Consider the following 18,840-nt stretch of genomic DNA (forward strand, 5'->3'; position numbering starts at 1 on the left):
GGCCTTTAGGGTTACACTTTAAACAAATCATCTCATTAAATTAGAATCGTGAAGTTTCTCTCTGCGTCGCTGTTTTTTTGGCAAACTTGTTTTTATTCCTCCTCTTGTTGTCTTTAATCGTTTTCGTTTTCAAAAGAAACCACATAACCAAAGTCAACATTTACGTCAGTGGTAAGTAAAGAAAGTACTAATTAGTCTAACCAAATCACTCTGAATAGGATCTACTGCTCGAGCAATGATTTACAAGCCAATTTAAGAGATGAACACGATGCACCACAAGAGCGGTAAAAGGCCACCTTTTCCACGGACTCAACAAATCCCTCCTCGTTCCCCTTTCTAATTTTATCATCCATTTAGCTGCAGGTGAGCCGCTACTGAATAATGAATGGCCTCTGGTAATGGGGTGCATTAGTTTTGCGCTCAAAGGTCATATAAATAGATGTGATACTTGAGGCCCCACGGGAAGCGGCTACTGCCGCGTATCCCTGCTCTTTTTGTAGCCCTGGGACGGAAAAAGATGGATTCACTTATAGTTTTATGTAAGTACATGACGGCATTGATCAAGGCAGAGAGGTGTATGAGTCAGTGAGAGTGAGTTTGAATGATTGCAAAGCTGAACAGCTTTCCGCACAATGAAGTAATCAAACAGGTGGCTATTTGAGTCAGATTCCTCACCGGTGTGACTCTCAAGGTGGTAGCAACTTATGTACATTTCATGCAGTCTGGGTTCTTTTTTATCATCATTTAAAAATAGAAACTGGATGGTTCCATTCAAGCTTTCAGCCGATAACCCCGGACAATCCCCCGTTTCATATCTTACACCCTTAGTTATCAGATAATAATCTGCATGTACTCTCGGTGCGAGATCCCTCGATTCTGAGAACACTGCATGTTTTTCTTTGTGGTTTCCCCTTTAGCAGCCTAACTGTGACAGCCAGCAGGCAACATTAAGAACAAAAAAAGTCATGTGATCTTGAAAAAGAAAAGAGAAGAAGAAATAAAAAGAAAACATGTGAGAGCGCGAGAGAGGAAGACAAGGTGTTTCTACTAAGGCGGCACGATGCCTCGCAAAACAAACCACAACAGCAAGAAAAGCTGGTTGACGCAGATGAGCCGTTTATCTTTGGCACAACGTCTCAAACCCGGCTTGGGTACTTTAGATTTGTATCTGCGCCTCAACACATTACTGAACAGCCGACATCAAAGGGTGGGGCATGAGGTTGCGAGCGGCATCCTTTTTGAAACCAGGTGCAAGTGCGACACTCCACCCAAACTGTCAACAAGTACCTGATTCCTACCCAACCCCCATTTTCTAAATGGCAATATTTTTTTGCGGGAACTTAAAACGTGAAATAAAAAAAATTAGAAGTAGTGAACGGACGATGTTATTTTCCTTATATTACCTGGGGTGTCATAATGAACAAATCCAAAAGACTGCATGAATGGACATATAGGCGGGTTGCGGAGCCGCAGGGCAAACACAAACCTGTTCCGTCCTCCACATTTTCCACCTCCATCACCTCGGTGTTGATTCGGCCTCGGAACACATAGAGGGGCCCGTTGATGGACTTGGTCCTCTTGGTGGACTTCTTTCCAGAAACCCTGCATGGCAGAACAACAGTGCGGTTACACTCGGCGGGGGAAAACATCTGTAAAAAAAGAATACCGTGCTTACATTGACAACAGACACGGGCACCTGTAGTTGTTTTAGCTTGCGCACTAAAAACCCGGCTAGACAAACAGGAATGTGCACATTTTCTCCGGTTTCCCAAGTCTGACTTGTTCCCGGTAGTCTGTTGATCTAAATACTTTTGGAACGCTTTCTTGTTCCCCCTAGTTGAAGGGAGATCTGCCCCTTCTCACCTGGACTTCCTCTTACAGTAAACCAAGAGGTTGTCGAACAGGAAGAAGACGCGCTCCTGAATATTGCCTGCAGAGATTTTCAGGAGATTTCCATGAAGCAGCAACTCCGTGCAGATATCCGTCAGGTTGGTTCCCTGAAGAGAAAGAAAAACGATGGAAATGTAGATTAGCTTGAGGCATTGTTGCTGTAATGACAGTGACACAACTCACGGTTCCTCTATAATGGCCATGTACTCAAGTTTTTTCTATTTGAACACAGGATGGAGACTCTGATATGACTTTTAGTCTAAATAGGGGAGCTGCAAGGAAAACATTGTTGCCGAAAAAATATGAATTTGAACTTTGCCATTGATGACAATTTGTTTTCATTCCATCTTCACTCATAAGAAAGAGTAAACATACTGTTCACTGCCAGGACAGTTAGCTTGTCGCTTGTCTTAACGCCAGAGCTCAGCAATCCTGCACTGAGTGTTGCTAACACATAAGGAGTTGCAGTGTTGTCTCAAACTGGATTGTTTTTTTGGGGGGGCAAATCCATAATATGTACCTTCAATGGAACCATTACACTTTAAAGTGGCAGTCACCTTGTTCTACATACATAGAGTTTCCTGTGGCGCTCTAAAACAAACAAGACCTTTTTATTCTCTTCTCAGGATGTAAACGTGTGAATGCACATGCTGCATAAACACGCCTGCACCCTTACAGCTGTATTATCTTATAATACAGCTGTATAGGCATAGAGGAAGGAAATGCATGACTCATGAGATGGTGCAGACTGGAGGTGGAAGTGCTTATGTATTATCCCGATCCCTGCAGTGACACCTGATGAAATGCGTTGTACCTGTCGGGTTAAAGTGATTTAAAGGCCTCGTCAACTCCCCTGCACTTACCCAGATGCATTATGTTACTCTGCAGCGCGCCACCCTCGCAGGATGTGATCAAGTCTTTCTTAAAAGCCGATTCTCGTCAGCTGTCACGCCCCAACTTAAATAACCGATTTGAAGCAGCAGGACGCAGACCACGATTAAAGTACAGGTTTTATCTGTTCAACACTAACGTGTTATAGGTTCCTCCCGGTCTCATTCTGACTGTATTTACAGACATTTTGATAATACATAGTTAGAAGAGTCATCCACGAGCCTCAAAGAGGTCGTTGACGTCATTCGGGGTAAACGTTAGGATAAATGCCGTGTTGATTGACCACAGCATGTTGTCTAATTCACCTTCTCACAAAGTGGCTGAACCTCAGGAATTATCTCACTTATTTCGGCGTCATTAGTTTTAGAAAAATCATTTTCACGTTTCAAATCAAACGGGAACAGAAACTGCTTTTACGGATGCACGCGTGCGTGTGTTCCTTTCCCGTTTTGTAAATGTGAAGGACAGCATACTGTCAAACAGACGAGGGAATATTTAATAATTTGATTCTGATAACTTCCTCGGGTCCGTGAGCCCGCCAACACAAAAAAAGTAGACGACAGACAATAAAGACGTCCCATTGCTGATTGTTAAACGGATCACTCCCCTTCAAATCACCTGGAACTAAATTCACCCGTGTGCCGACTTTGGACATCCTCCCCTCCCTTTTTGGCTCGGAGAGCACCTGCCACCCCTCACTGCGCGCCCACACATATTCTAATTTTCTGAGACAGTCCTGTACATCAGACTTGGACTTCCATGTCGTCTTTGATGTTACAGACATTGGTCCAGAGGAGACCTATGAAAACCCTCCCTCCCGGCCACGGCCACTCTCCTACGGCGATAATTGATTCACACGAGTATGTATTCATGATGGATGTTCACCGCTCCAGAGTCCGTGAGAGAAAATTATTCGAAGCGTTTTCTTAAGTTGCACACCTACAGGGTCTGAGGAGGGGATCGGGTTTCAGACCATCGATTCAAACTCGTTTTAACTGCGCTGATCTTGGCTGGCAAGACAGAGTGTATGAGAATTGAGACGGCGACCTCTATGCACGCGTAAGTGTCTTCTTTGAACGATTGCAATGTACATTTGCAGGCACGCCAATGTTTTCATGCATCTATAATGTATATTATGAAAGCGTACAAATATGCAACAGTGGCGGGGAGTGTGTGTGTTTGTGTAGTTTGTGTACGCAAAGCGTATCTGAGCAGCGGTAATGGGCTGGGGCCTGATTCGGCACTACTAGCGGCAACTGCCATTAGAGCTGGAGGTGGTTAGCCTGAAAGCAGTGGCTGGGGAGGGGGAAAGAGGAGCGAGACTAATGCTGTAAGGTTGGAGGCTCAGTGGGGGGAGATGGGAAGGGGTAGGGTCGGGGTGAAGCCGAGTGGTTCCGAGGCAGAGCACAGAGAAATTGCCTGTCTAGGACTCAATCGGTGCGTCCATTCAGAGGTAACAGCTGGATTTTGGCTGAAATCGCTTTAAGGGCTAATTTGAGTTCAATGATTCATTCATGTTCAGGTTATTGAGGTATACACTACCGTTCAAAAGTTTGGGGTCACTTAGAAATGTCTTTATTTTTCAAAAAAAAGCACTGTTTTTTCAATAAAGATAACATTAATCAAAAATACACACTATACATTGTTAATGTGGTAAATGACTATTCTAGGTGGAAACGTCTGGTTTCTAATGAAATATCTCCATAGGTGTATAGAGGCCCATTTCCATCAACTATCACTCCAGTGTTCTAATGGTACATTGTGTTTGCTAATCGCCTTAGAAGACTAATATCTGATTAGAAAACCCTTGTGCAATTATGTTAGCACAGCTGAAAACAGTTATGCTGGTGATATAAGCTATACAACTGGCCTTCCTTTGAGCTTGAAGTTTGAAGAACAAAATTAATACTTCAAATATTAATCATTATTTCTAACCTTGTCAATGTCTTGACTATATTTTCTATTCAATTTTCAATTCATTTGATAAATAAAAGTGAGTTTTCATGGAAGACACAAAATTGTCTGGATGACACCAAACTTTTGAACGGTAGTGTATATCAACATTAACTTAGTCACCGATCTCAAAGTGACACACAGAGATACTACTTGCAGTTAGGATTGTATCCAACGATCATTTTCATGATACATGATGGGCGTTCCAAACAAAACGACTAATTGTTTTAATTATTTAGAATTGCAATTCTAATCAAAACTATTGAATAGAGTCTTCAGCCCTACTCGCTGTGATCTTGTACATTTAGAGCAAAAAGCAGGAAATATTCTGTTTGGTCTTTTCGTGTTTATCTAGCCAGGCTTAATAACCAATCATCAGGGTCAAATTCTGACATTTCTCTGAGGCAAATGCAGGAGGAGAGGGGTCTGTTTTGGCAAGCAAAGTGTGATGTCCCAGTGGGGCCCATTCCCCAGTTCCATCCTTCAAAAAGTCCCCTCATATAACCCTCCCAGTTAATCTGAGACTCAAGTCCTGCTTCCTTGGTCTCCTCTGATTGGGCAGTGTGCCTGCTGGCATCCCCCTTGGCACCCTGTGTGGGTTGATTGTCCCTTTGGTGCTTGCAAAGACAAGGCCTCTGTTGTGGTGGGTGAGGGAGGCGTGAAAAATGCACTGGACCCTCCGCTCGGCACCCAAGCCCTGCCCGCGTGATTTGGGCTGCAGCAGTGCTTAACTCTCAAGGTAGATGCCGACCGTGGGCAGTTGAGGTCTGTCTCAAATAAGCTCAGCCGTGGTCACGTTGCAGGACTTTCCCGTCTGTCTTTTGCAGAGACCTTTTTTGAATCATAATTGTGTTGCTCTAAGAAAAGTATGTCTTTCTTTCCTCCAAATGTTTCCCTCCGAATGTCACAGCACTGCCCTTTTGCCACCATCTTTCAGCTCTCAAGGAGCACCTCCTTGCCCCCCCCCCCCTTTCACCTTCTCAAGTAAGCAACAGCGATTGTCCTTCTCCTCGCCCGGCTCGCTCTCACCTCCCAGCCCTCGATGTGCGACTGCAGCTGCTCAAGAGCCTCCAGTTTCTCCATCTGCCTCTTGGTCTCGTTGATGTTGGAGCAGACGGCCTTCATGGCCTGCAGAGCCTCTTCCACTGCCGGGTAGTCGGTGTGTTTCTTTGGGGTCCGCTTCAGCAGCTCCTGCATTGGGGGAAAGGGGTGTTTTCATGAAAAACACGGTAGACTTTGAAGAAGTGGGCATATAAATAGAAGCACTTCAGTCTTAGAGCAGAAAGCATTCTGTGACCTTTGATAAAAACAAAATCTGCGACGCGGGAAAGTGCGTGGGGAGGATGTGGTGCCTTGAATAGCAGCAGGTATAAAGGTCTTGCTCACAACAACAACAACAACAAATACCAGGTATTGATTAACACAGCAGCACTGTGTCCATGTAATGAGGTTTCTGGTGTCAGCTAGCATGTTAGCTTAGTTTTGTTTCTTTAGATTGTCTGAGCAGGCTGTGCTATGTAAAAAAAAAAATGTAATTTAATTTTTAAAAAGTTGGTGTGATCATTTGATGACAGCGTCGTGACATCAGTGCAGCAGTCGTTCAGTACCTTGAGCAAAAGAGGGTACTTGCAGATCCTCTGAATGGGGCTGAGAAGGTATCCCTCCAGGGGAACATCTGTGCTTTTCTTCCCTCCGAGCAGCATGCAGTGCTGGAGAAGAGATGCAAACAAACAACGTTACATACCAGTGTTTACATTACATGTCATTTAGCTGACGCTTTTATCCAAAGCGACTTACAATCCTGTTACATTCATACACCGTAGACGCAGCTACAGGGAGCAATTCAGGGTCAAGTGTCTTGCTCAAGGACACATCGACTAGGGTGAGGATTGAACCGCCAACCCCCTGATTGAAAGACGGACCTGCTAACCACTGACCCACAGTCGCCTAGTTTACACTTACCAATGGAATGAATGAAAGATTAATGAAAACCGAAACATCCAATATTGGTCTTTCAAAGTGCATTTTAGTTCAGTTACAGAAATAAATACTTTAGCTTGTTTTTTTTAAAACAGCCCGTCTATGTTGTGCATTTGCAGCTGTCTGCGTCGCTGTCTTGTTCTTTCAGCAATAAATAGACTCTAATTGACCATTGTTGTCATTTCCATTCAGTCACAGCCTGTTGCACCGGCAGCACATCCCTATAACAGGTCCAGGTGCAGATTAGAATAATCTGTCTCTGTTTGGAAGCAAAGCTTTTCGGTGTGGGTTTTAGTTCCCCATTTATATGAATGCAGACAGCTATGCGCTTCATACAACCCGATTATGGCGCAAATGCCTTGCTGCCACTGAAACGGCATTTCTCGATGTGATCTCCAGAAAAAGAATACATATAGGGACAATAATTATCATGAGGGCCTACGTCCTTTGTTTCAGAAACGTTGGATTATATATTTCTTAGTCTGTTTATACTTTTGGCAATTTTTTCATGATATTGCAGTATAGAGATTCATTTATTTATTCGCTTAATTACAGTGGTACTTGACTTCTATGACTGCTCTGTGCAACCTATATTTCTTTATGTTCACACCACGATAGCTGTTTTTGCTGGGAAAGCTTTACTGCCGGGGACCACATCCTGTCACCAAAGCTTGATTTTGGCAAGTCTATGGGGCTTTATCATTACCAATACTGGGTTTCAGCCACATTTTGCTGCATGTTTTGCGCACTTATTTTACTCCCAGTTCCTTCTCTTTCTGCTTCTCTCGCAGGAAAAAGGTTTAAAAAAACAAACAAAACAACAAAAAGACTTCAGTGCCATTTTTAGGATGGCGTATTTATACACGCAACTCTGTAACTTCACTAGATTGCTTCTACTGTGCTGCTGGAAAAGCCTCCAAAGCCAACGAAAGGATCCCTGAGAAACCTCTAAAATGTGCTCTCATTCACACAGGAGATTCTGTCTTTTTAGAGAGTAACCGGGGGAGGAGGGGGAGACAGTTACAGTCATGGTTGCTACCTTGCGTTTTGTAAAAACGCAGCCCGTCAGTCTGCTACGAGCTCATGGGATGGTATGAAAGATCAAACGCAGCGACGCAGATAAACCACTTGAGTGTTCTCCGCTGGGAAGCAGACGGCAGCAGATCAGTTTAGAGCATTATCATCATACGGCATCACTCTCGCAGAGCAGGAGAAGAAGGTGGGGTAAAGGAGGAGGAGGGTATGCTTGATCGGAAAATGAGCAGCAGAAATAGCAACAACTCATCGAGACTGCGGAACTTTGGGAATCAAACTGATTCCTAATATACAAGTGCATTTTCTATTCAACAAAACCAACATTTCAGTCTAAAACCTTCCCATTTCCCTTCTCTCCTCTCATCTTCTGCTTACTTGTAATCTACCAGCCTCGAGTCAGAATCCCCCCCCCCCGCTCTTCACTCCTTTTGCTGTCGCTTCAGTTCCCTCCGCTCTTCCAACGCAATTAGCGCTTCATTTCTACACACAATTTCGGAAGCTCCCGTTGTCGTGTGATTTAATTAGCATTACAAATAGTTTAATCCGTGTGAAAAAAAGAAAAGTTGGAAAGACGCCGGTGGCAATGAGTGTTACACTGTCATTAATTGCTATGACAGCGATTCGGTGGGACACCGCTTAAATAATTTAGAAACGTTCCTCCTGTATCTTCTTCTATTGATGTACATGACAATTGCGCATTTTCTAAATGACAGTGAAACAATCTTATTTTGGTTTTGCTCGCGGTTACTAGTGAAAGCACAAGTGCGAGTCAAATATACACTACCGTTCAAAAGTTTGGGGTCACCCAGACAATTTTGTGTCTTCCATGAAAACTCACTTTTATTTATCAAATGAATTGAACATTTCATAGAACATATAGTCAAGACATTGACAAGGTTAGAAATAATGATTAATATTTGAAGTATTAATTTTGTTCTACAAACTTCAAGCTCAAAGGAAGGCCAGTTATAGCTTATATCACGAGCATAACTGTTTTCAGCTGTGCTAGCATAATTGCACGGGTTTTCTAATCAGACATTAGTCTTCTAAGGTGATTAGGAAACACAATGTACCATTAGAACACTGGAGTGATCGTTGCTGTAAAAGGGCCTCTTTACACCTATGGAGATATTTCATTAGAAACCAGACACTTCCACCTTGAATATAAATTTACCACATTAACAATGTATAGAGTGTATTTTTGATTAATTTAATGTTATCTTTATGAAAAAACAGTGCTTTTCTTTGAAAAATAAAGACATTTCTAAGTGACCCCAAACTTTTGAACGGTAGTGTATGAGCGTACACTGTGCAGGCAAAGACAACTTTTTTCTGTGCGTACCCAAACGTTGGTGCATTGATTTTATTTTGGAGGCGCCAACGTCGCTCAAGACCAAACCAATTAGCCCCCGCATGACCGGACCAGGAGCGTAAAAAGCAGAACACGGCACATACTCCCGCCCTCTTCCAGTCCTGTGGGTCAGAATAATGCCGTGGAAGCGAAACCATCAGGCAGCGACAAGCGTGCGGCCTCAGATGTCTCTGCCAATCCGTAACAGGCTGCCAACAGCTGGCTGGCCTGGAATGTGCAGATGATTTCATCGACTCGGCCCCCAGCTCAAAAGGCCCCCGTCGGCATTTTAAGTTCATTGTCTTTGAGCCCAAGCGTTTGGGTGTCAAAACACAGAGAACAGCTGGCAGCGGAAACACTACAAGAGCGACACAAAGGTGACCTTGACAAGCGGTTGCATCCTGTCCGTGCAGGAAGAACCCTCTGGCCTCGCCGGGGGGGTTTCCCTTTATTCAAATATACGTTGACATAGAAATGGGGGTGATATCATGAAGGGGGGAAAACATGTGGAGAGATTGAGAGGAGACTCACAGGAGGGAAGAAATGTGGGGCAAAGGTAGACCGGAGTGCGAGGCACCAGCAAAAGAAGAGAGTGTTAAATGGACCGCCGCGAGAGGAAGAGGATACATAAGACTCCTGTGAAATTAAATAACAAAACCATTGAGTTTTTTTACACACAGAATTAAGAGGAGAGAAGTCAGTTATGATGCAGAAGAGGAAGAAAGGCCAACATAATGCAGAAGAGACGAAATGCGAAGAAAATGACGAGAAGGGAGCTGTGGCGACTTACCAGCAGGAAGGTCCGGATGTTGGATATTTTGTTGAGCTCCATGAGAAGTCGCAGAGCCTTCTCGTGGTTACTGCAGTACTCACCATACACCGAGAAACTCTCCCTCTGCAAAGACAGAAATAAAGAAGAAGAAAAAACGTCAAGATTACAGTATTGTATACCGGCTAGTTGGCAGCGGTGAGGAATCCACTGAGACGGGGAGATAAAGCTCCTGTTGCTCAAGTCGAATAAAAATAATCGGAATAATTATGTATTCTTTTTTGATCCCACAGTGGGAACTTGCCTTTGACCCATCCTTAGTTATCAATGAGAAGTGGGCTGCAGTGAATTGTCCGGGGAGCAACTGGGGGTTCAGTGTCTTGCTTTAGGACACTTTGACATGCAACTATGGGGAGAGCGGGGGTTGAACTGGTTACCTTGTGGTTGCGGGACGACCCCTAAATGAATGAGATCCGGTTTTATTATTGCAATAAAAAGCATTGGGATAAGCATGCACTTCCACAGCTGTCATTCCCGATCATTATTATTACCAGCAGCAACGGAAGCATTTGCAATTTTAGGTTAACAAAAATACTGAAAAAATACGGACTCTCGAAAAAGCTTTTTGAGTTGCAATGTACCGACCTATTTGTTCACATCATCCGTCACACTTCTCTTTTTTGAAGTAGTGTGTGTGTGTGTGTGTGTGTGTGAGGGGGGGACAGAGAACATAGCAACACACCACACTTCCTTGTTCCTATATATGACAGCGTCACACGGTGCAACAAGGCACAACAACTCGGGCTCTCGTTGAAGTGACACCGAGGCGAGGAAGTGCACTGTAGCGTCGCAGCATGCGTTACTCCTGCAGCACGCGACACCAATGTGTTCACCTCAAGCTTGTCGAGGCCCATTGTGTATTCTTAACAGCAATGTTAAGAACAGGCAACAGGGATATGAAACCATGTGCACGGTGGGGCCTCAGCTCCGGGTCTAGAAACTGAAACTGTCACCTGAAGCCGCATAGTAAGTGAAATCGAAACCGGCAAGCGCTCGGGCGCCGCTTTCAACCTTAACTGCCGCCGCCCCGAGGCTCTGCGTTTAAAGCTAGCGTGGCCATAATGACTACAAAGGAATAATCAGTATTTGGTCATTGAGACCAGTCAGCCTGAGAAGTGAAAAAGCATATATGAATATGTTTTTACAAGTTCCTTACAATACCTTTAGCAAATAAAGATAGTTACAAAGCCAGTCTACTGTACCCCCCCTCCCTCCTACACACACACACACACACCCTAGACACACACAACCCCCTTCACCACCCCACCCACAGTCTGTTTTAATCGGGTGACCCTGCAGTGGTGACAGAAGCAGCCAAACAAAGCTAACAGCTCTTTTTTATAGAATCAGAAGGAGATGTGTAAAACACAAGTGAGCAGCACTATAATATAAACATTTTTCTTCTTTTTAACCACACAGGCGGGCAGGAACCCAAACACACCCGAAGCCACGTTTGGCAGGGGATTCTAATCCAAAGCACCACTGGGAGCAACAGCTGGGCCCGGCATATGGTATGGAACCCCAGACACTGAGTTAATGGGCAGCTAGAGAAAGAGAGCACGGGGAAGCAAGACTTACATGCGTAAAATTTGTCTTTGAAAAGATCTCATATTTAACTGAATTCCATATCTTTATTTTATAGAGATCACTCTCCATTAGCTCAGCAGTCCCAGAGCTATCAGGCATAAACTAATACAAAGCGTAGCGCCAATAAATTTAATTCTGGCTCTACTTTGTCCACAGCACAACATCGTCATAGCGACAAACTATGTGGGCCGTCCAAATGCACCAACCATCAAACATATGGTAAAATGTCACAAAATAGGAATGGGACATTTTGCAGCTTACCAAGAAATTGGTATGCTTTGTTAAGCGACTGATGTCAATCTAAATTGCAAAGTATTACATTTTAAGTCGCAACTTAGCAACTTAAAAAACATTTTAAACGTCTTGGATTTGTGAAACCAGTAGACAGGCTAGCAACGACTACGATGAACATGCCCAGACTGTGAAGTCAAGCAGTGCAGTCAGTATCTCCCAAAACATTTTTTTTTTTTTTTAAACATCACAAAACTTGAGCAGGCTGACTATTTAGGAACATGCAATATGTAACATGTAGTAGCCACTGTATTTCAGTTTACATGTCGGTGCTTCAATAGCTCAACCTGAAATAACCATTTGGCTGTGTAGCTCCTTTTTGCTGCAGCAATGTTTACAACCAAAGCCCTCCCCAATGTAATTCCCTTTCTCCGGTGACAACAACTACATAGTCAATTCAGGCACCGCTAAATGTCTTCCCGGAGACCAAAACGTGCACGCCGAGTTCATTTTAAGCATCGAGACGACTCTCAAAGACATCCGTTATATCCAGAATAGCTCAAAGACGGGGGTTGTCCCTTTGATAAACGTAGGTCTTTATTTGAATCCCCCGTCATTGGAATGTTATTCCGGAGGCTAGATGAGAGGGGTAACATCTCACACACATACACACATAGAATCTCATGGAGTCCACACATAATGGGCGTAGTTCAGAAAGTGCATAATAACGTGACTGTTGCCTCTTGCACAGCGCTCATGTATACGCTGCCAGAAATAGAGCAAATATTGATGTCTCTGATTTCTCCTCTGGCGCGAGTCTCTTTTTCACCTTTTGCAGGGTTTGAATAATCTCATGCAGGCTGTGAAGCGAAGGCTAAGAATCTGTGTGTGTGCGTTTGTTTGTGAGTGTGTGTTTGGTCAAGTTAACAGACACGTTCCAAATTCTCTTTTTTTTTTCTTTAAATGTCCTCCATTCATTAACGGTGACAAAGAAGCATCTGTATATTGCTTTAATGCTTTTGATCCGATATGTAAAGCCCTCTGAATTGCCTTGCTACTGAAATGTGCGATGTAAATAAACTTTATTTCTTAACATCTGCAGCCTCCCAAGCCATCTTGGCAACATCCGACTTTGAATAGCAATGAATCTTCCCATTTTGCTTCCCAGTGAGTGGCAGACAGTCTAGTGGAACAATGCGGGAGGTTAATCAAATCCCGGTCATGGTGTTGACCTCTGGTCGAGGTCAAGGGCTACGGCTGGAGGGCACCAGATGGGGCCAGCTGATTGGCTGAGACGTACCGGTGTCGGAGGAGACAAAGGTCACGGGTTGGAGAGGGCAGAGTAATGGATATGCAGGGTAACACTTCCCCCCTCCCTATTTATACGCAGTGCGTACACATTTAACAAACAGACCAGTTGTAAAGCAAACATGAGGACATGTTTAAGTCTTACTTCCATCTTTAAACCATTACAGCTGGGTTGTATTGCCGTTTGTTATCTGTTTATACAGCAGCCGCCCCTTATTAAACTCACAGAATTTGGTGACGAGTTCATTATTTCACAATTTTCTTATTATTAAAATCATATCTGCTTACTAGTGCACTGCAGTGAGTTATAAATCATATATTACGTGTTTATATTTATATTATAAATAATAAACTGTGTATATTTCCACTTTGAGCAAATAAACATATTAGTACTAAATTAGTTTGAAGATTATTCGCTTATTGTGATTGAAATGAATTATTCATTTCAAAGAATGGTTAAACATGTTGGGGCATATGCTTATTTGCTTCAAGTAATATGCAACTGAAGCTAAGCGCCTGTGATGGTTTTGGTACTTTCATGTTCATTCTTTGACAATAAGATCAAACTTAATTCAATCAACTTAATTTTTCAGATGTAAACATGTTCTGCTTTTGTCTTCTTGTAACAATGTTAATTGAATATCTGTGAGTTTTGGCCTGTTGGTTGGACAGACCAGCGGAAAATATTTGACGGTTTCACTGAAAGTGGAAGTGATCCTGATTTGCAACATTGCATTAATATTCAATGCAAATGAAGATATGAATGTACATTTTAAAAATTAATTAAACTCAGTTATGTAAATCTTTCAAATCTGTTGTACAGAGCTGTATTAAAATACCATTTCAATTAATTATGTCAAGTATATATTGAGTTTTGCTTTCGTACTATGACTCATCATCATACCTGGAAACGATATTCAGTTCTGGTTTGAGTCACACAGGTTTCTTTCCTGTCGTGGCACTGATGTAGACATGGAGTACACTGAAATAATAATAAAAAGGCGGTGGGGAATCAAAGCAACAGCAGCATTCCCATTACCCACCCAGTCTGACCTCTATTGCATCTCCCAGTCTGACCACAGGGTGATACGGGGGCAGGGGACCAAAGAGACTGGGCTCCTTTAATCAATTTGGTGACCATAACGCCTCGCACATGTGTGAAGGTTCATTTTGCTGAGCCGATTAAACGGCTATCCACAGATGTGATTAAATGGCAGGTATTGGATGGATAACTATTGATGGTGGTATAGCCCATGAAAGGTCCAGCAGGTTGGACTTTTGGAGGCAAAAAAATGATTTCAAAAACTATTTTCTGCCTTTGAGAAACTGAAATGTGAATCTGATGGTGTTCAGCAACATGGAATAGGCTGATGGAGCACACTGACAGTGGCATACCTAGTGGAGGCGTTTCTTTGCCTCAGTGAAAGTGAATTGAAGATGGTTCGTCAGAGAGAGACAAACAGAGAGAGCAAGAGAAGGAGCTTGAGATAGAGGGCAACCAGCAGAAACATTGTCCCCCCTCGCCGAGTGACACACCATCTCTTCCACCGACGGACACAGACCCTTCTTTGTTTGTTCCCTGGGGCCAAATGAGTTCAAACAGGAGAGCGGGAGGGGGAAGGAAGGGAGGTGGGGGGGGGGGGACATGGGGGGAGTTGCAGAGCGGAGAGAAATCTTTGGATGGAGGGATGGCGGGGCAAGAGAAGGAGATGGCAGGAGACAGAGACTGATGAAGAGAGACTCTTTTTGGCTGACAGGATGCAGCCTGTTTGGAAAGGGAGGAAAGGCAAAGGGGTATGTGTGTGTGTGTGTGTGTGTGTGTGTGTGTGTGTGTTGTTTTTTTGGGGGAGAAAGATAATTAAGGGGCATTTTCACAGCAGGCTCCCTGCATCTGCGGTTACGCGTAGCCCATAAAAATAGTTTCTCGTTGTTTTTTGCGAGGAGGAGGGATTGCATGCGTGATCCGTGTGACCGTCGGCTGTCTTATGCTCGTCTTTGTGTGTCATGTGCTACTTACAAACTGCAGGAACACGTGTCCCAGTGCATGCTGGGGATGGGGATCCGGCTGCAGACTGGACTCCACCGCAGACAGCACCTCTTTGTGCAACTCCAGGATGTCCTCAATATTTGAAAACAGAATCTAAAAACAGGGAGGGGGTGGGGGAGGGGTATGTAAGGGGAGGGGATGCAGAGGAAGGAAGAGATAAAGAGTCAGGTTGGAAGGAAGGAAAAGGGCAAGGAAGTGACCAATAGATGGACAGAGACATGGGGGAAAGAAGGCAAACAACATATCTGAGATTATAATATATTTCTTTCAATTGAAAATTAAAAAATCATTTTAGAAAGAGACTTTTAGCTCGTTCTTTGTAGAATTTGAAAGCCAGCCATACCTTGACATGTTCGGTTGAGAGGCACTGTTGGTCATCTGCCGTTTGTCGGATTCGGTGCAAAAATGCCTGAAGGGGAGACAGAAATGGAGCAGGTGTAAGAATAAGCACAGTCATTTATTATTGATGAGCATTTACATCTAAGAAGTAATAAACAGGGTGAGTTTGATTTGCCATTACCAACAAGAGAACAAGTGGAGTTTCTCTTCTGATGTAGATATTAAACGATTAAAACAAATACAGATACATACAACGCATTTTACAGATCCCATCAAGTCGGTACGCATGAGCACAAAACACACACGCCTTGGAGCGACAGACAGCCACACGTACACTCACACACTTAAGAGAGAATGGCCTTTCACAAAGTTGTTTCACTATCCTCTTAGGTACCACAAAACATTCCACTATATGACTCTAAGACGCGTTTTTTTTGTTTGTTTCCCCCCCCACACAGCTCCTTTCCACTTAAAGCTCACTGTACGGATACACTAGAGGAAGCTAATGCATCCGAGCATCCTGCTGGAAGAAAGCGGGAACAAAATAACTGATTTGCTGTTCCCGCATCTCCGAAGACGACCGCAATAGGCTCACGTCAAGTTGGGCTTTTGCTTGCGTGTGCTTTGTGTGGTGTGTGCATATATGCGGGTGTGTGAGTGTGTGCACCCCCCCCCCCCGTCTGTCAATCCTGACTTTGAAAGAATGGTGCCGAGAAGGAGGGAAGTGAATGTGCAAACAAATTCTTGTATTCTCTCTTCCCCAATTATCTGTCTGTCTGACCGGCCTCCTTGTCTCCAGACGCCGATACTGTCTGGAAAAAAAAAAGGCTTGGAGGAGATATGAATCCCAAAACCAAATAAAAACCCCAGCCCCTGTAGCCCCCTGTGAAAAGTGATAGCGGAAGATGGGTGTTGCAAATAGAGGGGGGAAAGAAATGCTGGGTTCAACGATGAATGGCACTCTGAAAATGAAGCGTCATTGGAGAATACTGCGGTTGCTCAAAAACCTGGCAGCTGATTCACACCTGCCACTTAAAAGTTCCAATGGAAGATCTCTATTGCCATGTGAAAAAAAGTCACCGGGAACCAGACACGGTGGTATCTTTCTAGTGTCTTTTGTTCAAGTTCTTAGATCATCTTCATGCTCAATTTTCTGCCTCAATACAAAGAAAACTAGAACGGGCACTCGGTAGAGTGCATACCTTCGCATATCACAAGATTGGGCATTGAATTATGAACATTTTGGCATTAGTTGCATGCCAATTGGACAAAAATGTATCGTGCTATGGTAAAAAGAAGATTTTGACCTTTCCATGACCTTGACCTTGACCTGTGACCCGATTGATCCCAAAATCTAATCAAATGGTCCCCGGATAATAACCAATCATCCCACCAAATTCCATGTGATTCAAGAAGATTTGACCTGTTCATGACCTTTGACCTTGACCTTTGACCCGATTGATCCCAAAATCTAATCAACTGGTCCCCGGATAATAAACAATCATCCCACCAAATTTCATGCGATTCGGTTCAATACTTTTTGAGTTCTGCGAAAGATTTTGACCTGTTCATGACCTTTGACCTTGACCTTTGACCCGATCGATCCCAAAATCTAATCAACTGGTCCCCGGATAACAAACAATCATCCCACCAAATTTCATGCGATTCTGTTCAATACTTTTTGAATTCTGCGAAAGATTTTGACCTGTTCATGACCTTTGACCTTGACCCGATCGATCCCAAAATCTAATAAACTGGTCCCCGGATAATAAACAATCATCCCACCAAATTTCATGCGATTCAGTTCAATACTTTGAGTTTTGCGAATAACACGCATACAAATAAATAAATAAAGGCGATCAAAACATAACCTTCCGGCATTTTCAATGCGAAGGTAACAATGAATATCTTCTTTGTCTTTATCCAGACCAAATATGCATAATTGGAAAATTAATAGTCCGTAGAACAGCTGTTGGCGCTGTGTTCTGTGGATTAAAAGCAACCCAACATTTTGATGAGATGCGAGAAAGAAAATCTGGGTGCTTTTAGTTTTTTGCATTTGGTGAAAACAGACAATATATATATATATATATATATTTCTAATGAAAGACTGACACTTGTAATCACACATTTGCTCTAAAGATAGAACGCACCCAAGTGAGCAGCAGGCAGCAATCATATCGTTTCCTCAGAGACCGACCGAACACTTTGGGAGGATTGCCTCCAGTGTTGTTGTGTTTTACTGGCTTTTGCATCGGGTGCACCCAAAATAGAAAGCAAAAGGTCCTCGACCTCGCTAATTAAGACCAGTATTAAAAAGGGAAGAGTCAGTTGTTGTGTTCTTGACTGGTTTTGGGGGGGGGGGGGGGGGGTACGCCTGATTGTGCTCGAAGGCATGCACTAATTAAATCTCCCATATGGCGACTTGTACCATGTCCACACTGGAGGAGTCATTCGTTTGAGAGATTGCTCACTGGCAGAGAGGACGTAGAGAGGAAGGAAACAAGGCTTTTCCTCAGTCGGGGGCAGAGAGCCAAAACAAATAAAAAGCACAAAAAAGGCAAAAGGGGGACAATATTAGGGCAGTGGGCAACAAACTCTGTTGGAGTCATTCTCTGCCGAGACAGACAATCCAGGACGGGATTCGCCCTCCTGAACAAAATGTGCCACGCAGATGTGGCGATCGGCAGGATGGAGGATGGAGGGAATGAGCAACAAAGGGATCCTTTCAGCCCAGGTCTCGCCCCGTGACATGGCCGTTCTCACCCAGGGCTTGTGTTGGCTGTCTTCATTGTTCCGTCACAAAGCACACAGGTTTATTTGAGTCCACCAGCATGACTGAGACACACTGGCTTCAGAAGAACGGAGCATAAACCGGACATGCACTCCCGAGCATGGCCCAGACTTTTCACAGTCCGTAATATTTGGTGAGCGTGATCAGAATCGACGAGGAAACAAGGTATTGTGGGTACAATTGGAAGGATGTTGACGCCTGACAGACGTTGCAAGTTGTTTGCGTGTTGAAAGCCAAGCATCATATTTGGGCAATCTGCAAGTCTTGACTTTCGTATTATTCATCTACCTCGCGAGTCCTTCACAGTAATGACCACCAGTGAGAGAAGAGACATGCGTGGAAGAGGTCTTGACTTCTTCCCCGGCCCAAATCTCTGTTCCAAATGAAGGGTTACCGATACTCACGGACGAGCAACGCAAGGGGTTTCCATTCGACGTTCGTTAACTTGGGTTTAGATTGACTTCACGATTGATGCCGAGAAAAAAGCTAAAGCTAAAATGATGTTTCCGACTCGCAGGGAAAGTAGCAGATGCGAGCGCGCCCTCAGATAACCCCGAGCGTATTACGAGTCGTGCGTCATTTGCATGGAGAGGACAATACCTTGG

The 18,840-nt window shown here is 43.8% G+C and overlaps 1 protein-coding gene across 6 annotated transcripts in view; it reads right to left on the reverse strand.

Moving 5' to 3' along the window:
* The window catches only part of prex1 (phosphatidylinositol-3,4,5-trisphosphate-dependent Rac exchange factor 1), a 75,972-nt gene that overhangs the window by 43,149 nt on the left and 13,983 nt on the right, over positions 1–18,840 (reverse strand). For 5 of the 6 annotated variants that reach the window (XR_008832918.1, XM_056423895.1, XM_056423892.1 and 2 more), the window contains exons 2-8: positions 15,446–15,511; positions 15,073–15,195; positions 9,891–9,995; positions 6,342–6,443; positions 5,764–5,925; positions 1,864–1,997; positions 1,487–1,602 (exon numbers count right to left, since the gene is read on the reverse strand). Coding sequence is in view for 5 of the 6 variants with exons in the window: in XM_056423895.1 (XP_056279870.1) it covers positions 1,487–1,602; positions 1,864–1,997; positions 5,764–5,925; positions 6,342–6,443; positions 9,891–9,995; positions 15,073–15,195; positions 15,446–15,511 (808 nt within the window). In the remaining variant the exon portion in view is untranslated. Of the gene's footprint in view, positions 1–1,486; positions 1,650–1,863; positions 1,998–5,763; positions 5,926–6,341; positions 6,444–9,890; positions 9,996–15,072; positions 15,196–15,445; positions 15,512–18,840 lie in introns of those variants that run through there. The other variant, XM_056423896.1, reaches the window with a different exon arrangement.

The sequence above is a fragment of the Pseudoliparis swirei genome, chromosome 9 (genome assembly GCF_029220125.1).
Source record: "Pseudoliparis swirei isolate HS2019 ecotype Mariana Trench chromosome 9, NWPU_hadal_v1, whole genome shotgun sequence".
In the NCBI taxonomy this organism is placed as follows: domain Eukaryota; kingdom Metazoa; phylum Chordata; class Actinopteri; order Perciformes; family Liparidae; genus Pseudoliparis; species Pseudoliparis swirei.